Source organism: Crassostrea angulata, chromosome 8 (genome assembly GCF_025612915.1).
Source record: "Crassostrea angulata isolate pt1a10 chromosome 8, ASM2561291v2, whole genome shotgun sequence".
NCBI classification, from domain to species: Eukaryota; Metazoa; Mollusca; class Bivalvia; order Ostreida; family Ostreidae; genus Magallana; species Magallana angulata.
In genome coordinates, this window is record NC_069118.1 from 5,901,942 (window position 1) to 5,928,485 (window position 26,544).

General features: G+C 33.3%; 1 protein-coding gene and 1 long non-coding RNA gene across 7 annotated transcripts in view; one reads left to right on the top strand and one right to left on the bottom strand.

The window, feature by feature from the left end:
- Window positions 1-3,690: 3,690 nt before the first annotated feature.
- Window positions 3,691-13,555, bottom strand: LOC128158429 (uncharacterized). Its single transcript, XR_008239983.1, has 3 exons — window positions 13,444-13,555; window positions 5,042-5,158; window positions 3,691-3,791 (listed from the first exon to the last, which is right to left on the bottom strand). It is a non-coding gene; the product is annotated as an uncharacterized LOC128158429 (long non-coding RNA).
- Window positions 5,816-26,544, top strand: part of LOC128158427 (uncharacterized) — a 44,384-nt gene continuing 23,655 nt past the window's right edge. For 2 of the 6 annotated variants that reach the window (XM_052821246.1, XM_052821249.1), the window contains exons 1-3: window positions 5,816-6,049; window positions 19,683-20,066; window positions 24,779-25,790. In XM_052821246.1, coding sequence (XP_052677206.1) covers window positions 24,831-25,790 — 960 coding nt within the window. In that variant the 5' untranslated portion in view covers window positions 5,816-6,049; window positions 19,683-20,066; window positions 24,779-24,830. Of the gene's footprint in view, window positions 6,050-12,750; window positions 12,908-19,682; window positions 20,067-24,778; window positions 25,791-26,544 lie in introns of those variants that run through there. The other 4 variants (XM_052821250.1, XM_052821251.1, XM_052821247.1 and 1 more) reach the window with 4 other exon arrangements.

Below are 26,544 nucleotides of genomic sequence, written 5' to 3' on the forward strand. Positions count from 1 at the left end.
AAAAGGATACTCTCCGAATTACTTACAATTGTTATATGTACATGTATGTGTTTATGTAGGTGAATTGTTTTAATAATTGATTATTTAGACTGATAAGTATGTGATTTCTATATTTTTAAAATATACAATGTTCTTTTATAAACGAATGCTTCAATCGCGGTAGACTAGACTGAAGTATGAAAAATGCATGTAATTGCTAAATTAATCCATTAATATTATCTATGATAAAGATGATCTGTTATGTTTTTGAATAACTCATAAGTTAGTTCAAAACAAATAAGCAAAATATGTTTCCTATTATTCAACTTTTCTGAAAATTAAATGTTTTGTTCTTCGGAATAAAATTAATAAATCTGCAAATTTTGAAAAAAGAAAACCCGACCTCACCATTTTTACCCCCATTGTCCCAAACCCACCATTTGAATCTTCTTTTTCAGTGAAGTGTAAAATGAAAAAGTACTGGTTGTTTTGATTTGCCGTGCTAATACATATAAGTTAATTTCAAGATGTCACGGATGTTTGATGCTGCTATTTATACACGAGACCTTTTTGTCACTTAAAGATAATGAAATAAATCATTGCTGGCAAGTTAAGGTAATTTCTGATGTTCAATTCAATTCAATTGTAAAATGTAAATGTAAAGTAAAATTAGCGCTTGTGATTTACGTTGTGATTGTAATGAACCCGCAATTAAAATATATCAAAATGATGAAAATTTGACTGTTTATTTCAGATTTATTGAGATTTAAATGTATTTGACGGAGGTAAAAAATAAAAAAAAAATCCTTGATAATGTCATCATATTTGTCTTGTTTATATGACCTTAAATTTTAATTATTAAAAAGTCTATACACCCGTGATCATTTTGTTCAGATTGTCGGCCTATAAATATGAAAGGAACACAAGTTACACAAATTTAAATGATTGAATGCTAAATTTCTAAATCTACTTGCAAAAATGTTCTGTTCCAGTATCAGCATTTGAAATTTTATCCATATATCATAATGAGTCGATGAACACATACAACGTTCTCTCTATTTTTCGAATGAAATTGAGTCTTTATCAAATTAAAAACGTCTGTCGCATTTCTAATTTCCACATTATCCAGTCTTTGCTAAGCTAACAACAAGCAGTCCATTTTCTAACGTTTGTTTGCTTTTTTACAGGGTGATTTATTTTGTTAAAAACGCTTTCATTTATAATTTTTTTGCAAAAATTGCAGACTGCGTTTCTTTACCCTTTTTACCCTTTAATTCTATGCATGAAAGCTGATTTTATCATTAATAGGTCGGGACCTGCAAACTAGAATGTTTGCCTGTAACGCTGTGATGTGTATGCATGCGGGGGACAGTGGGGAAGATCTGATATCAGCTGTGTCCTAAAACTTGTGTCCAGCAACGAATTACGTAACCGTTTGTCATTTATCGACAAAGATTGAAATAATCAAACTGATTAAACCATGAAATGAAAAAAAAACCCTAATTTTTCTCTATCTTACCCGGGGATTTTAATGAATTATTTTACTTGATGAAATTGCTTCTCCAAGGATGTTCATGTGTTTATCACATTGAAATACAATTGAGTATCATTACACATTCGGTATGCATAATGAAATTTATCGACACAAATATGCCGGTATATTTTTATGATTATTTTTAAAAGAAAGTTTTGCACTTTATTGATAAGTTTTTCATTACTTGATAATAAATTTTAATTTGGTCAAAATTGTGGAATGAAAACTTTTGATTAAATCAAAAAAGACAATATAAAGTATTAATATAACTGACTTTATGCCTGATGCAGAATTTAAGTGATAGGAAAAAAAAAACAAATTAAAAAAACGATGCAAAAAAATCCCTCGAAATTCAACCAGACAAAATTTTATTTGTTATTTAAAGAGATACCTCTATCACTAATCTTTATCAAAAGTTGGATATATTTTCCCCCTACCATTCATTAAATCTGTGTTTCGCGTGTTATAAATATATAATTTTTTTATCCTGGTAAATTGAATGTATGTATTATGGCATGGAATTTGAACGTCAAAGAAAAATTTGAAATAACAAGTATCATGCTGTTTCTCGTCTAAAGATTCTCATTAAAACATCGAGGTTTCACATATCTCACTTAATATTATAAAATACTATTTTATAAAGAATTAATTTCGGTATAGTAAATGTTATTTTTGGAGACTGTCCTCTGCTTGACAAAAACATTGTTTTGAATTTCCTTATTTTATATGGAAAACTTCGATATTTTACTTTTAAAGCAAAACAAACTTCCAAGTATATCTGGTTTATTACGTTACTGTAAAGTGAAATATGAAATTGAAAAATGTATGTCTTATAAAAATTCTGAAATGAAAATACTTGACAAAAGATGGACTCTTTGGAGGAATATTTTTCAAAAGTAGACTTGCATACTTTCTTTTCTGTAAGCTGGTTTTATCAACTCTATTCCTCAAGCTATTTATTGTATAATCCTGTCGAGATTGTATAAATGTTTGTTTGCATGTCTACGTAAAAAAATATAAATTGCAAATAAATAAATTATAAAACAGAAAAAGGAAAAAAACTGAGGGTCACAAATTTCTTTGTAGACGCAATAATGTTGTTTCTCCATTATGTTCCTGTGTTATCCGCAAAGACATATCTCTTTTTTCTTCATTTGTAAGAAATGTAATATTCAAATGCTATATAAACACACACACACACACACACACACACACACACACACACACACACACATATATATATATATATATATATATATATATATATATATATATATATATATATATATATATATATATATATAAGGTTAAATGAGTTGATTAATTATTTCTGGGGGTGTTAAAACGTTATCTACCGAATTAAATAATTGTATTATTACTTATGATCAGACTTATATTCATGAGACTTATAGTTAGACAACATAGTTGCTGTTATTCTGTATCATCCATCTATACAATGATTACGATTATGTTCTCTGTTTATTTTATTAAGCGCCTGACAGTTGTGTATTTCGAGAAGAACTCGTAATTTGTACGAACTTGGTTCTGATCCTTTATATATAAGTATACAATGAAATATGTTCGTTTCAAGCCTTACATTTCTTCTCCCTATTCATTTCGTTAACACTTCGGATTGTGATTCTGTTTCCTTCCATTCTGTTTTATTGTACGCAATAGAAAACTTTTACCATTCCTGAAATCTTGTTGACGGGTTAACAAAATACTGTATACGTTCTTATAATATTTCTTTATTCAAAGCAGACTCAAAATGGCCGACTGTTTTGAAACCGTTTCCTTTTTAATTTGCCAATACTGTATGCATATGCCATTCATTATAGATAAAGCAATCTACTAAACTATAGAATTTGATAAAAATTGCATGTTTTGGGAAATTTTAACCTGCTGCAATTAAGAGTTTTAAAACATTATTTTAAAATATTTACAAGATGGAACAATTGATGATGACATAAAAAAATATACTTTTCTATACATTAAACATGAAATAAATAGTCTTTGACAAAATTACGAGGAATAAAAAGAAAAAAAATCCATTGGAAACATACAAAACTTGAAATGATAGGTTCTGTGTGACAATGGTACCATATGATATTAATATTTGTTCTATGTGGTGGTCCTTTTCAATGAGTTTTGATTCACCCGTGTTTAGGAGACAACAATACTTGCCTAGCAACTATATCTCTCAGCACCATATTGTCCACACGATACTCTGGTAATGGCGGTCATTAATCTACGTAATGCCCACAGATCCCAGTACTTCCTGTTATTATGAAAAACAATTGAAATTTTATCCCCCTTTTTTTATTTATACCATTTAGAATTACAAAAATAAAAAAAAAATACAGACATGAGTATTGTTCAAAAGATAGCTTGTAGTTGAAAAACTTGCTTTTAAAATCAAACAATGTATACTATCTATAGGCGATATTTAAATTGTAATTTTACGCATCATTTTTGAATTAGGTGTTATAGATATTACACTTTTAATCTTTCTGCTGGTACCTAAACACATATATAAAAATTGTAGAAATGAATCACCATTTTGATTCATCGTTAGTTCGAGGTTTTAATAGATCATTGGTTTGAGTATTTGAAATTATTTTATTGGGGGGGGGGGGGGGGGTATTCTTATGATTTATCTTCAAATGATAAAAGAATTGCAAAAGATTTTTTTAAAAATTGTCATGGTTTTATTTGAAATATTTTCATGCCTACTGCCACTTAGTTATTCAAATGATTGCGCATATAGTTTTATGAAATTAAATATCTCATTTTAAAGTGTTAAGCTAAAATTTTGCAAGGATACATGGAATCAAGTTTTTTTTTTTTTTTTTTTTAGCTTACGAAGAGTCAAACTGTAATTCAAAAACAGTTTGATCATGCTAGATTAATATCCTTAACTGTCGAAGTAGTTCATCTCCTTAGAGAAAGATACAAATTTTTATGCTTCTTCTATTTAGGACTTAATAATCAAAAAACAAAAGTCAAAAGGACGCAATGGTACCGTCCTGTTGTAAAGTTTGAATTTAATTACTGGGAGAAATTATATACAAAGTATGTAAATTTTGTATCAATGGCCACCCGCGCGGCCGGTAAATTCAAAATTTACAACGGTGCACTTCAAACTTTTTACCGAAATTCATTTTGATTTAAAAAAAAAAGTTCCGTTTCTTTTAAGAAGAAGTTTTACTCACAATATCTTACAACAAACTTCATCTCTTTTATAAACTATTTCTTAAAAAAAAAAATAGGAGACAAACAAAAAAAGATATTTGAAAGACAGTCAGTATTAAGGAAAAGCCCTGATATTCATATACATGTAGATCTAGATCTATATGTGGCTGTAACTGATTTGATTTGATTTGAACATATTTTATTATGCAAATATACATTTACATAAATGAATTAGGCAGCAGGCAATGCCTATGTAAGCCTTCTTCTCCATCAGTGGCTGTGACTACCTGTGTAAGTAACGGTAGAGGGCTATATATGTCTGATCGAAAAGCTCACCCTCTCTGATAACAGCCATTTATCTACGTATGGCACCATTATGTAGAAATATACGTAAGAATAATGTCCTCAAACTGGACTACCGTCAACCGTCTCCGGAACGCCGTGTTTATATATCTGAAAAAATTCAAATTCTCATTACCACTTTGATCAAATGAAAATTATGAAGGTTCTCTTTACAATTGGGCCTAGCTTTTTACCTTCTGATATTATTCAGATTTTTGTAGATTATTAATTATTCACCGTGGATCAGCACAAAGTTTTGACAGGTTGATCTGATCTTAATGCACTCTCGTTACCCGTGCAGTTCAAAAGAACCAGACTTAGATCATATACCCGACCATATACCCAAGGCAGTGAGGCAAGCGACCCTGGATCATTAGTTCAAAAATAAAAAAGAACAGGAAATGCATGTGTGAATCGAGGTTCCTCGGACAAAAGCATCGTCCCCATACAAAGGTTCATTATAATTTTCTATTTTTTCGTAGATTCTAAAAGCCAATAAATTTTAATGGGACCAAGGACAAACGAGGTTTCAAAAGTCTGACGCGATTGAAAATAAAAAAAATTTCGACCGCGACTCAGCCCGAAAATCAATATGGCCTTATGTTAACTGGCAGTTAAACAAACTAGGGTCCTTTTATACCCGTTCTGGTTCTTTGTCCAATGCCTATCAATATGTATTCAACTGGTAGAAAACCCGCGTACACGATATTGAATGTAGGGTTATCGTCTCCGCCACTACGGGTTTCTTTATGCCTTGATGTGCGATAACGTTTCCAATTGTTTTTAACGAAGCGAGCTAATTGTTGGCCGAATAATCTGATTCAGATATCATTGAGACCATTGTAAGAGCCGATATGTATGTATTAATATTTATGTAGGCTCGCCGCGAGACTGTCATATTCTCTGGACGAGTCCAACTGCAGAACTGCGTGAGTCGTGCATGGATTAATAGAGTGCGCATGCTCAATGATGGTGAAAAATTGAGGGAAATATTTTCTAAAGGTAGGAGGATAAATTTTATGATTTATTTTTTTCATCAAATATCATTGTCAATATATCAATTGAATTCAAATTTTCAGGCGATTCAGTTAAACAGTTGCAAGAGACATGTATTTAGATTTTATCATATCTATATACATTTATGTAGTTGTTTATCTTATTAAATGTATGCAGCGGGTATTATCAACAGCATTTTCAAGCTAAAGCAAGAAAAGAGAAAATAATCATATGACAGTATTTATGTAAAAAAAAAAATGATAATAATTCATCATTATATATATTTCGGAAAGATAAGATTTGCCTTTTCATATTAGAATTCTTGTTAGATAGTGAACATTTTTACTATTCAGTGTTAACTTCCTCAATTCTTCATCAAGAATTAGAACCAGGGTGGTTTGAATCCTAACGGAGCACGTATTTTATATACAAGTTCTACATACTGAACAGTATATAGCATAAAAAAGCTTTGATTACAAAAAATATCATTCAATATTATTGCGGTGTAAAAATATTTGTTATATATAAAGCGAGAAAACTAGACCTATAACGTGATCTAGGTTCAAATCTGTATGGTACTAATGTCTGGATCTTATTTTTTATCAGTGTATCTTGTGTGCTTCATAAACCTTCAATTAAAAAAACTCAATATTAAAAGCAATCAGAGTAAAATTCCATATTTGAGAATACATGTAGTTTGAAATAGTGTGTGTCCATTAAACTATTGTCAATGGAAGCCATATCAAGATGTTAGCTTTATTTCTTGGGCCTACGTTTATTTCTGCAGGGATAGAATATTTCCTATTAGTCTGTATATATATACATCTACATGTCGATTGCTTTGTTACAGTAATGGATTACATACTTGTGGCCTCTTTGGGACATGGCTTATGTAACATTAATCTGGCTCTGAAAGAAAATAATTCCCGTTTATTTTGTTATAGACTTTATAAGTCATAAGATGTAGCATAAACACAAGATTCGTCATTTATAAGATATTTTTGTTTTTATAGTTTTGTTGGGTATTTTTACCGGCAGTGAATATTTAGAGACACTCGTACAAAGTCATAAACAGAATCGAGTTTGAATGTAGCATTAAAAACGTAATTTTTTGTAGTGATACAGTTTGACAGTTAAGGGTGGTGTCGTATTTCATCAAGGCTGTTCCGTCCTTGGTGATGCTTAAATACCCGAAATGGCGCTTTATGCAAGAGTGTCTGGGTCATCAACGCTATCTAGTGTCAAAGAAAATATATTCCATGTCAGTTTGAATGACTTGAGAGCAAACACTTTAAAAAACCTGTTGATTTATTATTACAATTTCAAACTACATAATTCTTTAGAGGTTTTTTCCAAGCGAGTTGGTCGCAGTTTTTATAAGTTTAAGCAACCATAGGTTTGTTGACAATTGGATGTGCTTTAAAGCTGATGATATCACGGGTGAATACAATGGAGTTTTTATTAGATGAGCCGCTGGATAGCACAGCTCTATGTTTTTTAACTGATTTAAGTAAGGGGTCCTGCTTTTGTTTAGCAGAAATCTGTTCCTTTATGAACCAGAGGTAGTGTGCACTTCTGCCAAACTGAGATCATAATTATCAGATTCTAAAATCTTCTTTTGTTTGGATTTCGACTGGGGTCCCGTATTTAAACAATTTTTTTCTATATATAAACAATGTATATGTACAAACCAAATAACATGGTATTAGATCACGTTGTAATTATAGATGTAGGTAGTGTCCAGGTTTCTTTTTATTCACTATTGCGCAAATTAGGTTTTTTCCAAAGTGTAACACTTGTAAAAATTATCGGGAAAGTATCTGATACTTATTGAATTTAGTGCATAGAACCTTAATGTAACCAACTTCCCTATCTACTTTCTGTGTTGACTTAAGTTGACTTCGAATTTCGTATAATAAATTTACCAACCAATTAAGGGGTTTATTTTTCTTCGTTGAACACTATCTTTGCAAACATTTAACATTTAAACAATTTCTCTTGATAAACTTAGTTCTCGTTTTACGATATAGATAGAAAGCGTCAACAGAGGGATCAGTTTCGTCAGGCAGGGAGTTCAGTTCTCGACACATTAAGCATTTGTTTGTGAAACGTTCGCGTAAGGTCAATTTCCCTCGTTTTGTTACCCTTATCTACCTGTACCAATAGATGGCGCACTTTTCCTGTTCCTTTTGACGTAACAGAAACTGTTATCGATGATTTTGTAAATATTTTTTCAAGACCCGAGAGAAATTCGATTTCCAAGTCGTTCCAAAGATAAGATCTTTCTGACAAATATTTCACTATTTTATACTGATACAAAAAGATTGGCCATAGGGTAGAGCCCCTCAGAAATCACGACCTTCAATTTGTTTCAACAATTGATTTGGAAGCGAAAGCGGTGTTAGATTTTTTTCTATTATCTTTTTAGATAAAATCTAGACATGAATTTTAGATAGACAGTTTCATGCACTCTCCGGGCGCAAGGTTACATAACTTTCAAATGCAAACACAAACACAGAATTACATAAATCCAATAAAGCAAGATAAAATATGAGCAAATATTTGAGCATATTTTTAAATTGAATTTAAAGATGGTCTCCCCGTCGTCACGCTTTACAATACGTTAATTTTCTTACACAGTCTTACTCAAATAATGATATCTACTTCGAGATTTTAACGAACCACCTTACATCGAGTTGGGCAAATATCAAGAGACGGCCATATCTAAATTATCCCACAGAAAAGAGAACCCCGTGGGCTTAAACAATGCTTGACATTCCTCCAGTCGAATTTGTTTTGGTAATTCGTCAAGATCAAGTACTTTTTTAAAAGAAAACAAACAACAGCTTATGACTTTCGATAGTCAATTTCCATTTCGATTATCGAAAAGACAAGTCGATTTTGTGTACACAACTCTACAGCGTTATTGCCAATGACACTTTCACAAAAAGTCCTCCATGGGTAGTTGATGGTTCGGATTGGCCGGGATTATGTCGTTAAAAGGCAAGATTGGCTGTGATCAATACTTGAGAAATGTCGGACATAGTATATTATAAAAAGAAACTCCAATGCCAATCACTTTTGATCATTAAAATTCAGGTGATCTCAGTGTAAGGTGACAGACATATTATAAACACTACTTTTTGTATAACAGGTCTTTTGATTTCAGCTCTTGTCCAGTCATCTACACCAATCTATGTCTACTAACCGCTAATTTTTAAAGACCTCCAGGATTTTATTTTAGAGTAAAACTGTTTGATACTGAAATTGAAGAAAGAAATTTGAACCTAAGTCAATTTGGCAATGGCTTTTGGCCTTTATCTCTTAGAATAAAATTTCTTTAAGCGTTCTTTTCACCTGTAAATCAAACTTTTAACAGGTGAAGTTTAAAAACTATGCAACCCTTTAATTCCTTTGACTTTTTAACTTAATGCCGCCTGTTTCACTTCAGTCAGACATAAAGACATAAAGTCAATGTTTCCCAAACAATCTCTAACCAATTGCACACCAAAGAAAATTATCTAAATTCTTCGGTTAATGCAAAGATATATATATATATATATATATATATATATATATATATATATATATATATATATATATATATATATATATATATATATATATATATATATATATATATATATATAATATATATATGTGTGTGTGTGTCCCCAATGTGTGTCACTTTTCAGATATTGTCTTTTGCGATTAAATAACAAAGCTTTCGTCTCTCCTTTCAAAACGTACAGGTTCGTATTATTAGAAAATAAACTTTAGAAGGGATTTCAAGTTTTGTGGACCAAACTTCGTATCTCGGTAATTTATCAAGCCTTACGTAGAATTCTTCTTTTTAAAGCGGAGAATTGGGCATTAAAAGAGATATTCGAATGAGCAATAAAATTGTTAGTAAATATACTATACCGATCAAAGCGAATCACCTCACCCACCTCAAAATATGGCATAATTACCCAACAGGGAAGATATAGGGTGCAGTAGGTGTTTGTTCACGGCTTCTGATTCAATACCCCCGATTTGTCTGCATTTGCGAGTGTTTGCCATACCAACGGGTACAAGAAACAACATATTTTATTGAAGTAGAGAGTTGAAAGAGAAAAGTTTGTTTCTTTTCTCCTTTTTCACATTTTGAATTTGTGTTTTCTGTGATCTTTTGGTGAATTATTCATCTTACACTTTTTTTTATTTAAAGAAAATTATGTGTGACGAAGATCACAATTTGTTTTAGATGAATGATAAAAAGAGAGGGCGATGAAAAATGTTAAATTTAACAGCAAGTGGCTAGGATTAACGTCTTCTAATCAATGATTATTCCATGATCTTGCAAGATAAGGAAATATATTCATGTATTTACATAACCATAAACGGGTCTTCATTAAAATCAAGGTATAGAGTTATAACTACTGGTTACCATTCAGAATTATGATTCATTTTAACGTGTAAATTTGCACAAGATTCAGTCACGTGGTCCTTCAGGTTCATACAAACGTCTTGAGATATAAAATTAATACAAGTGTAATACAAATATGCACTCTGCTACAAAAAGTTGAAATATTGTATTTTTCTATCAGATACGAGGTCAACCCGGCTGTGTCGCGTTTCTAAAACCTGTAGGAATTTTTAATATATTTGCCTGACACATTGAGCTCACGTTAATGAACAGAAGTTCTTTAATTATGCAACGCAAACAAAGCAATCTCAACAGAAGTAGTCTAATAAGGGATTAAATGTCCCGGATGACAACCAATGGCATGGGGGTTGTTTGTTGAATACTTACTAATCTATAACTATACATTTGTCGAGTTCATATTAGAGAAAATCACAGTTTTTACGTAACATAGTCGCGTATCCCCCTTCGATAACAGGTATTTACATACTAACACCCTTCATGCCAAATTGGGCATTTTTTCGATACACTGGTATCAAATTTAATTAAATGGTTTAATGAAAGAATTTGCCACATCGACGCTTCGATTAATTCCAAAGATTGTTCAAGTTTCTATGTGACTTTGAGGTGTGAATCATCTTATAGGACGTCTGCTCCCTGCTTTTCTGACTACCGGTTTTAATGTAAATAAAAAGATTTGGAAGTTGTCATTCTCCTGGGTCTAATGCCCTCACTCGGACATATCCCTATCGGTCTTATCTCCTGGAACACCACAATACACCGAATTCCTCACCCTCGTCACTGAGAAAAAAAATGTATGAAAAATGCCAGGAGCGAAAAGGTTTCTTGGCAGTCAAAAACTTTCTGAAAAAAAGTCCTCTGTAAAAGCTATGCAAAAATATTCATATCCAATTGAATTGAATTTCAAAGGTAGAACATTGAATTTTTTTCTTCGAATTTCAATTTAACCAATATATTCTATTATGCAAAATAAACATATTAAAGGATTGGATTAGACAGAATCTATGTTAGCCCTCTCCCTTTTTCTTTTGATAGGTACTGGCAGTGGAAAATGTACATGTAGTATGAGGCTAGAAAAATCATGTTTTTTTTTGGTATAATTTACGGGGAACTGAGCGCTAATTAGTTAACTGACCAATATCTTAACTCAGTGCAAAACGACACTAGACACTGAAAGCGTAGTCCCAATCGCAACTTCTCGGGCCTTTCCCGCAGGCTCGGAAAACACCTCGAAAGTATTACCTAGGCGTCCATGACAACCCCCCTTTTTGCAAAACTTGAAATAAATAGAACACATTTTACGATCTGTTGAGATGTGAGCTATACTTCATTAAAGTAAACGATATACACTAAAATATAACACAGAAGCGACATACAAGACTGTCTAGCCGATACTTATTTTAATGGGAAGCGACTCCATTTTGTATAAAATTCTAACATCCGGTGATGTTAATACATTCGAGGTGTTTTTCCGAGCCTGCCGGAAAGGCCCGAGAAGTTGCGATTGAGCGTAGTCCGTCTTTCCACTAAGTAAAGTTTGAGAAATAATGTCAATGTCTTGCGTGCAGCAAAATCCCATTAAAGCTTTGATATTGAACAGACTTCACACATGTATCAGTTTCATAAGGACAATTAGTAAACTATATGATCATTTGATTTAATTTAGATAAATAAAGGTGAATCAATGTCTAAGACAGTTTCATTCAAACGGCCTCGAACCATAAGATCTTTTACGGCCTGAACTCTAGGTCGGTGCATAGGTATTGAAAAAAGTTTGATTGGCTAATATGTGTACATGTTTTGTGGGGAGCTTTTCCAGCGGCAATAATTCCCAATATGTGTGCATAGGAAGGTTTTTAATGAGGATATCGGATCCCAGAATGCCCTTAAACCAATGATTTACAGCCCCCTCCTAGTTTTATTAAGTAATCACATCTAAGAGGAACGTATGATTAGCTCTTAAATGGGTTGTATTTGTACAACTCGACTTCTTGCTTTACCAGGCATTGGGCACATTCACCCCTGCTTCTCTCTCTGCCATCAGGATGAATGAGCAGGAGAATTAGAGATTTTAATGTCACCTTAAACCGAGAAATCACCACAACTTGCCCTGTCAGTCAAGTATATTCAGGCCTATAGATAGAGACTGTTTCCTTTAATGCAAACGTAATACCAGTCTTTGCGCTACATGTAACATTCTTTGTTCAAACAATTTTCCTGTATTCTATGTATTAAATGCGGCGATTAGTTGGTGAAAGGAGAGCGATTTTCTTCCTTTTAAAGTTTTCATTGACAATGGGTAAATATCGAAACACCTTAGTCTACCTAAATTGTCCGTCCTTATAGGTGTAAAATGTCTGGATTGGAAATTCTTTTGGAATAAGTGAATAAGGCGTGATACTTTGTCCTCAGTGAACAGAAATGTCTCCAATGCACAGGTATGTCGAAACTACTTTTCAATTAATTGTATTTTGGGGGTGGGAATGCAATATGGTGCATTTGTCTGAGGAACTGACCACCTAAATAGAGGGTTCGCAAGTTCTGATATAGTTTGGTTTAACCATATGTTATTGGTGCTTAAATCAAAAGTCTCGGAAAACAATTCAAAAAGCATGTTACTAAATTCTATCTAGTTTTGATTTACATTGTCTATCCGTTTGTTTTACTAGAAATCGTGAAAAACTTTACAAAAATAAAAAGAAACGCTAAAGAAATATTATTCCAATATCAATATAACATCCGAACTTTTTTTTTTTTTGCATTTTAAATTTCGTATCATAAGATTAAAAAGAAGCTGAAGTGTTTTTTTAACGCAGTAATTTTCACCAACGTCTTAATAAAAAAGGTAAAGTGCAGTATATGACTTTCTGGTATCAAGTGTGATATAATGAATAAGATGATCATTTCTTAGTATATATATTTATAATATTTTGAAAACCACGAGTAGTATAAAAAAATAGAAATAAGACATTACCTCTTTTCTGCTCTTCTACTAGATTTATGATGCACATATATAACATAAAAAGTGGATATTTGAAGCTGTAATTATACCCATATATCAAACAACATTTTTGAGGATATATTCATACACGGATGTAATGCCTGATAATTTGTCCTATAAGATCATAGGCAGCAAAGGAGTCATGATTCAACGAACCCAAAGCAGGTGCGATCGCAATGCTTTTGAAATTTCATTTGATGAAAAAATATCTACAAAAAACGCTTGACTGAAATATGAGGAGCTTAGAAAACATTGACAAGCAAACTAAGACCATCAATCAATCATAAACAGATTTGCATAATTTGAGGATTATCTCCAACTTCACGATTAAATTTCATTACGAAATTTTTTTTTTTCTCCCGGTTGTGTTTTTGGCCCGACATTCTATATTCGAAAGATTTCACATGTATAAATGATAAGTTGCTGAATAAATCAACAGTGAGTTATGGACCTGTAGATTAATGCATTAGAGAATTAAGACTGTGTAAGGTACCATATCACTCTATTGACATTCGTGTTTCTCGGAGCTAGAGCTTTTTGAAGAAGCAAGCCCGACTTGACGAAATCGATCTGTGTGTGGTAGATAAAGTTATCAAGCTTCGCTATATACTGAAATTTTTCTGAACATGGTATCTGGAATCGTCATTTAAACTGATTCTAAACTTCTACAGTTTGGGTAACATGGAATTTCCGTCTAAGAAATACTAGATGTGATGTCCTTAGTCTGCTAAATTGAAGGCGTGGGTGACAATATACATAAACTAACTAAAACATGTATTAGTTGAGAATTTATAACATGTTTTTCAGGAATATAAGTTAAATCAAATACTAGTATTTTTAACAAATTCAGCTTATATAACCCCTGGGTATAAGGAGCCATTTATATCTGAAGGAGGGTTAGTTTTTCAGTAAACTCGGCATAATTGCAATTATGATTGCGTTTGGTTAAGTGAAATCTATTTCTCCACAAATACTTTATAAGTAGAATGTTGGAGAGAGACATTGCTACTTAATAGAAAAAGTGAGAAACTGTAATCTTCCTACATAGAGTCTTATTGTCCTAGCTCTCTATCTCATGAAATCCTCTTTGTCTGGATCACAGTAACCTGCTTTAAATGTTCAATTATTTACTTAAAAATCCCATTGAACTGTCATTTAAGTCTTAAAGGTTTTTTTTCTCGATTTAAACTTTTATCATATGTATGTTTGCATTCTCTGTTGAAATATCAAAATAATTTTCTTAATCCAAACATGGCCTCTTGATATATTAGTTTCAAACAAACTGTATTTTTGTGAAACCCAGGGCTTGCTGACGTATATATGTGCTTTATATGAATTAGTGCACAGTCTAGTATATTTTTGTGACAATTTGAAGAAACAATGCAAAAAACTTGAAGCTCCGCGTTGGTACCAAATATAAAATTGATAGTTAGATTGCAGATTGTTTATTCTAAAAACGTCAACGTGTTTATTCATAAATACCCAACACTTCAACCAAATAAAGGTATTTGAATAAATTAACCTTTTTTAAACTTTAAACAGTGATTCGGAGATCCAACAGAAGTACATACCGGTTTTTGGTCTCGTCTTGTTGACCAGGGCATTTTAACTTTTCGGCTTACACAAACATTCAAAAGTACAAATCAAATGAACAATGGCATCACTTTTACTACTAGTCTAAAGTGACTTTTATTGAGTTTTGATCTTTGTTTGGCGTGCCTGCATGCGACAACAGATGCGGGGCTGGCCGGTTTGATCCCTGGCTTTATTGTCATTGCCAGACCATAGCAGACTCCTTATTACATAATGTCTGAATTAACTAGTAGTTCCACACGGTTTCCAGGCTTGGGTGGAGGAATTTCCTCTCGGTGTGTAAGTAGCTGCGCCGCGTATGTTGGACTCTTTATTCTTATAATTCGTGGACAGTTATAAGATGTAATTTCTATTTTTAACACGTTAGCAATATTGATATCCAGAGAACGCAATATAGATCTTTGTCATAATACTTTTTACGATTCATTTTGAGAGTGTAACTCAATTTTTTCCAAACTGTTTAATATATTATCGTAGTGATCTCTGAAACCTCCTATTTAGGACATTTTCTTTGTTTTCTTCCTATTCCCCCCAAATTTGTCATTCATTTACGCGATTCATTCTGTACAATACTCACTACGTGCTATTTAATTATTGTACTTTTAAAGAGAAAAGATGTCAAAATTTCGGCGCTTGAACCGCCTTCTGCATGTTACACAAAAACAATGTAAATCAATCTTTTAACCATCTCTAAAATGTCGAGATGGCATAGGTTGCATTGAGGGTTACCCGGGCACTGTGCGCAGATCTTATCACGGCCCGACCCACATTTAATATTCCTTTAAATAATCGACTCACATCAGTCAAGTTCTTAATATTACAAGACATTCAGCCCGATATCTCATGAATAAATCATCAATTTTAACAAGTCTAATTGATAAGTGGAGTACATTTGTTAATGAATGGCCGCTATGGTTTTTGGGGGACTTCTCAATGATTCTCGAGTTAAACTCAGACAAGATAGTCAATGTCTGCCCCCATGGGATGACATGACAGTTTATGAGTTTGTTCTTCCGAGCTGTCTTTTTTTAAAAGTCTTGTTTGCAGATATCGATAACATCATATTGTGTTCGATAAGTATAAATAAATTGGTCATGATTATTATGAATCAATAAAGCAATATGTCTTATTCAGCCGCGCATGTCTTCTCAGAGATTGTGTGAAGTAGTCTGGAAAATGAAGTCCCTGTTTAAATCTTTTATTTAGGACCAGTTTTTAAATTTTATCATCGAGATAATCGTCTGACCAACGCTAGCTTGAAATAAAATATATGAAAGAGCTTCCACGGGCTGTGACTATATATTATTTTTATCCGTTCAGCTCTATGTAGAATTTATTTTAAATCATGGATATGAAATTTAATCATAGAAAACTTTGGAATATTCCTTTTTATAAATTATTAGGGCTAAATCATCGTTGCTACTGGGTTTTTGGTTTGTTTTTTTTTGTCTTGATGTGAACTAATTCTAGTTTTAAAAAAATACACTGGCTTTTAAAATACCTTCATATTAGGCTCGTTTTTTTGTAAATATTAAGGAAAACTATTCAATGAACTAATGTTCTTTATACAAATACATGCAAAAAATCCCGTTTCTTTTTGTCATGTTTATTAGCTCTGTTAAAAGTAGAGAGTGCCACTGATGGAAATAAGCCGCCTTCTCGGGGCAGAAGTGTTTGTTTGTCTCTCTGTGCAAATCTCTTTGTTTGCTATGCTTGTCAATATTCCATCTACGGTTCAATTTCAACTTTTAGACCTTAATAATGTTTTCATGTTCATTTTCATGCCAAATATGATAATTAATTGACTGTACTTCACAGTAGGTGGTAAGGCGAATATTATGAGTGTATAGGTTTGTTTGCGTTTTGTCAAATTTTCACTCGTAAATTTAAAATTTCGGTTAATGATGGCTATCAAAAATTAAGTTTTGTGCAAAACATATTAACCATTATTTTGTCAATTCTATCAAGTATTTGAATAATATATTGCAGAGCTATGTCTAGATATTATAGGTCTTCTTTTTATCATTACTAAAACCTTGACCACCTAATATATTTACTGTTGAGTAGACCTTGTGCTAAATTATAGGCATATCGACCACATAAAAAGAAGCACCTGTTGACAGCACACTCATATACATGTTCTACATTTTAACGAAGAATATATTCTTTCAAGTAGACATTTAACTGCTCTGCAGTTTTAAATAAACGATTATATATATTAAAACTTATATAATGCACCTTAATTATGCAGACTTTCAAACTTCAAAGTAATCTACTTTTAGATCAGTATTTCCGTTCAAGACACCCATGCTTTTTGAGACAAGATAATGTAGCTTTTAGTTCTCTGAGACGGGGATTTAATTTGTAATTGAACTTTTTGAAACTTTCCATCGTAAACCTCATTTATCAAAATGTTCGAAAATTTAGATAACAAATATTAAATCGTATTTATGAAATGATTGGCGGTTAGAAATAATGATAGAAGAAGATTGTAATCTTGCCCCGTCAATCACGCTGGTTATTCTCGCGTTGTTTGTTAATCTCGCGTTATTTGGTTGAGAACGTTCTCGCCCAAACAGCTGACGTTTTAAGAGATGACGTGGGCGACACTGAATACGTTGTGATTGTAGAGATTCACGGTGCACTGAGATTAAAGCATACAATCGTCTTAAAAAACCTGGGATTTTTTGTTCGCCTAATAAATGGTAATTTGGGCCTGCTAAAGTGCTCTTTGTACCCGCTATCCATGTGCTCTTTGGTCGCCATGGTAACAGTGTCCGCCCACGTGGCAAGGAGGGTGATTCTTTTGGGTGGCATTCATTTTCCCAAGCAGCTATTAATGTTTTTGTTAAAATTGGCATTAATATTAATTTGTGAGATGAGATGTGTCCCTCAATTTCAAAGGTTCACCTTTGAATTTGAAGTACTATGGATGCATAATCAAAGTATTTTATGCGTCCTTTCTCATCGTTTATGATATCGCAGAGTACTTTCATGAAACGACGATCAAATGCATATTGCTGAAAGTCTAATATGTCAGACGAAATCATAACATATGTAGATATTTGTTTTGTTTTGACACTTATAGAGCTGTCGACTTCATCTTTTGTTATTGTGTTTTCGAATACTCCTGTACATAAGCAAGGATGAAACTGCATAGATAACTAAATATTCATAACTAGAGTAAAAGAAACCAAGAAAGCACAACCCAATGAAATGACAGCGGGGTGGGGGGGGGGGGGGTAGATTCAGATGGAGATTAAAACATTTGCATGCAGCGTAAAATAATTGTCATAACCAAGGCAAGTACATGTATACAGGCATGTCTATATTATCTGTTTCTTTCGACAATACATAATCACTTCTTCGTGGGGGTGTTCTTTAGGATTAAGAGACGGGGTGTGGCGTGTGGTCTAAGTCTAAGCAAGAACAGAGTTGCTTTACTTCAGTTGTTATAACAAGACATGCCGATGCTCTGCGACAAATGTCAAGCAGACAGATTTGTATTAGTCAGACCAATGATACCCCCTCCTGCTTCCAAATACACAAGGACTTTTCTTTTTCTCTTTCTTTCGAATTCAATAACTTTCCTTCGTAATATTCCCCCTTTTATCGTAAAAACAAGCTTTCATTGATTAAGTCTGACATGCCTCAAGTTTTTTTGTATGAAATTTGATAAACTATATGATCCCGGCGGGTGAAATTTTCCCTTTCTTGTCCGCAAATACTAGTGTTATGTAACGGTGAGATAATGCAATAAAACATATCTGGACAGATTCCTGATTGTTGTAGTTTTGACGGAAATAAATTATCTTTAGACTGATACTCGTGCATGGTGCACAAGACATGGTTTTTGTCAGGGTGCTTGTTAACTGATTGCAAAAAACATCTCCCCCACGCAAGAAGTTTATTCTAGGTTTATCAAATCAATTAAAAGTTGAATAAATTTAGCATCTAATTGATTTCCGATATCTTCTGACATGTTCCTGGCTGCCGAGGGTACTTAAGAAGAGTTTGAGATGTTAAACTAGTTTCTGAAAAAGCCACTTCTCTCGACTCGAGAATATTAAATATCCGAAAAATATTGGTATGTACATGTTTATCAACTTTGTTCACTCATACATCGGTTCGACTATTTGGAACTTTTCTAAATAGCGACATATGAGATAAGTTGTTAAAGTCCGTCCATATTACATGAACTGTTTAGAAAAGGTTTTAATGAGGTCAGAGAATCAGACGAAATTTCAGAATAAGGTCAATTGACCATTATTGACACAGAGATAATTCCTTACAAATTGGTCACACTGGTACTTATATTGAACGCGTTTTCAGTTGGAATGTTATTATCTGATGTGGAATTGAATGATTATTATAAAGGATTTCACACTGAATTACGGGCCAGGTCGACCCATACAAAAGTGTTAAATTCAACCCCTTTTTAATACAAGAAAACACGAGACAATACATAGCTGACATGACAAAAAGGCAATATTTGAAACGTAAAAATTGAATAGGCTGGTTTTGAATATCGATCTTAAAAAACTCCGAAATTCGGGTCGTGCAAAAAAACAATAACGACAGACACCCATTCAAAACAAATAATAAATTTTATTTGATAGAGCTTCAATTCAACGCGTTGATTAGATGCATATCGGCGGACCCCTAGCTAGAGAACCCGCTGGTCACTGCCAAATTCTGTTCCCCGGCGGTTGTCAAAAATCTACAGTTACGACGAAGCTTCTCAAGTATCCAGACCCGTGCTACGGATCCGGGTGAGGCGCGCGTTTGAGGGAGTAGACGAGTATCGATTGCAGGCGGTAAGAAGCGCTACTGATAGGAAAAACTTGGAGGGTTTAAAAACCCGGCGACTGGTAAACCGACCACAGAGATATTGACCAGAAAACCATGCAGGGATTGTGTAAACAAGTTAGCTAATTTTTTAACATGGATTATGCGAATTAGATTTTCTGCATGGATGTCTACAGCGTTCATCGAAACTACAGGTATATTCTCTTAGCGACAAAGATTTCGTTCTCACCTCGTGTGAAAACTTCGAGTTGCTTTGTAACATGTACCCAAATACAGTAATTCTAAAAGCTGGGGATGGTTCTTGTAAATTTACAGAATAGTTCTTGAATAGATATATCGATATTCTGCGTATAGAATTTCACTATAGAAAGTAAATTATTGATTTGATATTTCACTGCCCCTATTTTTGTCAAAGACATAATTTATATATATATACACACACAAACTTAGCTGGTCTTTAATTGCAAAGGTTGAAAGATGCTAACTGACTATAGCTTTGGTATACCTATTCTGAAGGTAACGCTTTATGATTTAATAAGAGATCTTTTGGTATTATGTATGTTCGCTTATTCATGCTCTACAATGGGATAATTATGTCTTTGGTCAATTCATACTTTGTTTTAAATGTAAGAAACGATATGAGCTGTGTCAGTGATAGCTATCTACACGTCTCGTGGAGTGACTTCTATTGTGTCCCTACAACCCGACAAAGTCTTCGCGAGTCCTATACAGAGTTCCAATTATCACACTCTTTCTTCTTTTTGGTAAATAAGACTTCACGATTTTTTTCTATAATGTTAAATGGTGTGGAGAATGTGGATTTAAATTGATTGAATGTTGATTGTACATATAGGAATGACGCAAAATTTATGGGCCTTATAATAAATAAAACTCTAATTGCATTAGATGTTCTTGTCAATGGTTTAGAAGTACCGCTCTAGACTTTGTCTGGGTAACCCCAAAAATGCTTCCCTAAACGCAGTTCAATCAACTGCTTTAGCCGATGTTATATCCTTCTGTTTTCTAACACTACATGTTCGTAACATAAATGAAAGTGTGTTGAAATATACATGAACCGTCTTAGAAGTCATTAATGCATGGACCCACCAGTAAGTGGGTGGATGGTTAATGCAATGTAGTACAGTATTCTTTGTTTACCTCTTCCTGTGACGTCTTGCATTTGTCCAGTTCGTCCAAGTTCTGTCTACAAGGGCTTAATTTAACGCAGTAATTGGAATACTAAGTAGATGTGATTTACTCTTCTGCATTGGAATACGGCCGGAGAATTAACGGTTCCCGGGACTTGGTTTATTGTTACATTCATAATGGTTTGTAACTGTAGCACTTGTAATATTGTAGCATCTTTTTTCAGGGAGACATTTTCCGATTATAGAATCACTCTATGTTATAATAATACATTTGGCATACCCATTCTACTCGATTCTTCTTTAAAATATATGATTACACATGTATTATGATAAAATCTGAAATTAGAAAGCTTATATTACATTGTTTCCAAACAAATAATACTCAGTAGTCACTGATAGGCTAGTTATTCATATGAAAGGAAAAATACGACTACCATGTTTTGCGATGTATAATTGTTTGATATCGATAGTAATGAATTGGATTGCAGTACAAGTACTCATATTTTTCATTACTTATATTTGTATATAATAGATTTGTCGTGCATTTACAAGCCTTCATCTCCTAAATCCAATTGTAAGGACTTGTTTATAGCCGTTTTGTATTATATGACACAAAGAAATGTGTTCAAACCAAACCGTAACTGTTTCTGGCGTTCTGGGTGTGAGGGTGATTTTTCGACGATGGTTATAGATTAAAATGATAATAACCATATAAGTTTAAACTGAATTATACATGTGGTTAAATAAAAAAAATATGATGAGTGAATTTTTTGAATGCAGTTAGCAAAAATTATGGTCCGTTTGTAGTTTTCAGAATACACGTAAAGTAATCAGTTTACTGAATAGAGGGAAAGCAGAATTTTTTTCCCGTTCTATTGATCAAAAAAGAAAATCCTATTTCATAGTCTCCTGTTATTTTTTTACAGTGTTGAATTGGAAAAAGATTTGATTTATTTATCAGCATTTTTGCTAGGTTTAGCATTTTTTAGGTTTAACTTCTTAATCTATGAATTCATAATATTTGAAATGTGTTTTGCATTAAAATTCTTAATTTCAATATTCTTAATTACAATGTATATGAAGTTGTACAATACCGGTAATTGGAATGTGCAATGTTAAATTTTCAGTCAACAACGTTCCTAACTTCTACGGCCGAAGTTCCATTTATACTTTATTTTATCAAATAAAATATTTATAGGTATTTTGTTTTTATTTGATAAGATAGGTAACTTTGGAAGGACAATAAACAATTTTGAGGATTAAGACTTTATAAAATATAAGGTTAATGATAATGAATATTAATGCTGGTATAACTATATGTAGAAGTTAATTGGTAAAGTTATGTGGACACCATATTATGTTAAGTAAGTCTGAGCATTTGTTTGGATAGTCATTGCCATTTATAGACCAGAATAACCTTCTGAACTAAAAGAGCGCTGTCAAAAGTTAAATAAATTGTAACCTTACTAAAAGATATTTTATGGCTAGGAAATATACATTTAAATTTATTATTTTGGTGGATCTGATGTATAGATTGTTGATTTCACAGCTTCATTGAACTTGGTTTTAAATGGCAACATTACACAATCATGGATTTTGACAAACGTATCAAAGTGCAAAACTCAGGTTTGTCAACACACCGAGACGTCTTTGTTTAACAATTTTCGAGTTTCAAACTTGTCATTTCACAATGGAAACACTGCATAAAGTCAAATGAACGAACAGTTCCCTTCCTTACTTCTTTCATTGCCGTGTTATTGACAGAGCAATTTGTCTCTGCGGAAATACCGTCCATACTTCTATAACATCCGCCGGGCTTTAGAAAGGCCCTATCACGGGTTATCGCTAGCATTACGTAGTTCCACAGAACTCTATGATGAAACATGTTTTCTAACCTTCTGCTTGTTGTTGTGTTTTTCTTCCTCTGGAGATTTGGCACCACTGCATATTGGTAAGCATTCACATTCACGTAACCCCCCCCCAAAAAAAACCCCATAACTAGGTTCTTCAATGTTTAAAAGCTAAAGTTTAATCAAAATTACTCATTGTTAATTCATGTTAATATTTCAATTAAATTAAATTATTCATAAGGAAAACTATAATAACTGTCCTCAGTATGTGAATCCTAGACAATTATATATTTTTTTCAGTTGCAAAACTTACAAAACAGAACAAGCTCACTGTTGTCAGACAGCAGACTGGGTTTATAGTGTGGATAAGAGACAGCATTTAAGATTGCGAAGAAATATGAATAATTAACTTGGTTTCGATTAATTTGCTGAAAGTATTTGTATTGTAAATCCGTAGTTCTCTTCTAATTTATGATTAATTCACAGAAACCTGTGTTATCTACACTAAAGATCGGAATCAACTGCTCAATGTAACCCAAAGCTTCCTGTGACGTTGGACATTGATTATAGCAGTTGTCCCGATCATTATTTTCGTGGTCATGTTTGCCAAAAAAAAAAAAAAAAACCCATGGACATTTGTCGTCAAGATATTTAGTCGGACCATTTAAGTATATGTATTTCATTTTTCTTCTTTTATCTAAATAAAAATATTCAGTATTTTCTGAAAAATATTGGAACTGTCATTGAAAATGTAAAGACTGCTTTGCTTGCTATGTCAAAACGGTCCCGGATAAGTTTTTCAATAATTCAAGCTTTTTTTCTCATTGATTGAACAATCTCTGTGATGAAAAAACCTTTTTTTAGCCATTAAACATAATCACCTCTGCAGATCTGTAAATTACAAATTAAAGAGCCATGTTTGTCGAGTTTCACTTTAATATACTACTTGAAAGACCGGAGAGTTATAGAAATAGGAAATGGTACACGTGGATACGTATTAACTAATAAAAAGAATGTCTAGACGAGATGGTCAGTGAGTGCAGGTACAAGGTCACGTGATCACGACACAGCTCTTTCACAGCACCTCGGGTAGCCGGCTTGGCTGGACAATACACCTGTTTGTGTTTTATCGATACTGAGATCGATATTTTGTCTCCCTACATCAGCACTGACCGTGTGATCGACGAATTGAACTCTTTTTTACCTCTCTCTGTTCATCTTGATGAAAGAACAAATCTATAATTATAAGAAATATTCTATATTACATCGCTGTATTTAGATCTCGCTAACACGTTCTGTCTCTCTCTGAGAGAGACAGAGGGAGAGAGAGAGAGAGGGACAGAGAGAGAGATAGAGAGAGAGAGAGAGATTTATTTATCATTAATAAAAATAACGATTTTCTAATCAATTTGTATTGATTATATTAAGACGATTTAAAGATTTCATTCATGTTTTTACTTCTGCGTTTGATGTTTGAAATTAAAACATAAAACATTACTTCTTGTCGAACGAAACAACTGATAATTACAAGGTTAAAAACGTAATGAAAAAATTGAGTACGCATAGAATTGGAATTACTCTCTGGATCAAAGTATACTTCCATAGATTTACATTCGTCTTGAAACCTTCTTGTGATGTTAGAAGAGAGAAGGCTCACTCAGGGTATTGAATTTTTGCCGAACAACAGACCTTCTGTGCTGTTGACTTGGAAAGTATTTCAAATACAGGAAGATTGCATATTTAAACACACTACCTTTTTAAGTTTTAATTTCATTTTCAGTGTAAACAGATGTGACTTTGAATGATAAGACTACTTCTTGTTACTATGGCTTGTAGAAGAGAACTTGTCAGAAAAGAGGAAACGCAGGATTGGGATTAAAGATTGTTTCTTGTCTTTGTATTTTACAGAATGATTGCTGATCCAATGCAGTGAGTGAATCCGTTTAAGCAGGACTTAGGGATGGGTACAGGGTTCAGTGTAGTATGCTCGAGCAAAAGATCGGTCATCATCTCTAACAGTATCCGGGCAGTCAGAAAGGACCCGGATGTGGAAGCAGACGACACGCCTGTCAGAATCCCGAGTAAACTTCATGCTTGCGAGTCACGTGACTCCGGTATAGTCGAAAACGAGATTCCTCATTATCTAAGCTTTAGTCGCCCGGATGTGAACATAGAGGACGAAATATTTGAAGACGACGTTCAAAATGACAGCGACAATTCCGACGATACGGTGTATAGACTGGAACAGTTAGAAAACAAACCATCGCGTCCCCATTCCTGTCGCTTAGGAAACCGGGGTAACACAGCCAAGAACAGGAAAAACAAGGACTCTCTTGTACAGGAGGAGAAATTAGTCAGAATATTACGCCAATCCAAATCCTCGAACCAAGACAGACTGACCGATGATGAGCAGGATGATCTTGACAGAGAGGATAGTTTCTACCAAGGATTTCGAGTAGAATCGGCGCGTAGAGGAAATAAGCGCAAAAGTGCCAAAAGTTGTAAAAGTGACGGAAAAAGGTCCTCGAGGACAATTACCGATCTGAACAGCTCTTCTGACAATGACGATGTAAGTGACTCCGAAGTCTGGACAATTCCAGACGAGACCGACACACTTTCTCCCGGAAGTAAAGGACAAGGGAACCGGAAAGGATGGGTAATGGAAGAAGGCGCCACCACTCGAGAGTCATCAGGTTCGACAACTCCAACCTCTACCAGATCGGGACAAACGATAGACTATTACAAAATTGTAAGTGAGAGCTACGAAAGATATGATGCCAATCTGGCCAAGAAAGCAAGCGAGCGGTCCATATCGAGCATCCTACTAATGCCAGTTGACGGGTTTCACACCCCTACTAACTCAGTGGAATTACTTGATACTTCGTTTAATAGCTTTCCATTACCATACCACTTGCAGCGGGTGAGTGCACCACACATTAACAATCCGTATACAATGCTCCTCACCGTGCGGTTTTCTCTTTATATATTCAATAGTAACATCCGTTTTTTTTTTGTAATGCATTTTGATAAAGCTAAAATTCACAAGGCTCATTTTTCTGTTTAGAAACGAAAACTTATTAGAATAGTCAAGCTTACTATTCGTGTAACATATGATAAAGATAGGATTCGTTCCATTCGATGTTCGGAGGTTCATTTACAGCACCACAGATTTTTTAATCAGTGAATTTAATTTGTTTTTCTTGCAAACCTGTGAAGTCATTGTCAGTGAAATATTTTCAAATTAAAGAATTGAATTCCATAAGGCTTCATAATTATTAACGTGAGGAGCATTGTACACATAGCTTGATTATAGCTTGATTATAGCACATTTTGATTAATTAATATTTGATTAATTTATTAACGTGTCTTATATATGACACACCGTTTACTTTTTTAAACAGTAAAATAAGTATCTTTACCCATATTTATTCAGCAAAACCTAAACCTTGTATGTATATATATGTTAATAATTATATTTTGCACCTTAGTTCTTATAAAGTAGGCTTTTCACTCCCATTTTTCCCCGTTACAACCAATAATATGTTTCGCATTTGTTACTGATATCAATAATATACGTTGTGAACATTTATATTCATAAAAGAAAACGCAACTATTTGGAGATAATGATTTTAGGTGTTACATCGATTTTCAAAGAAAAAAGGGGGAGACCATTG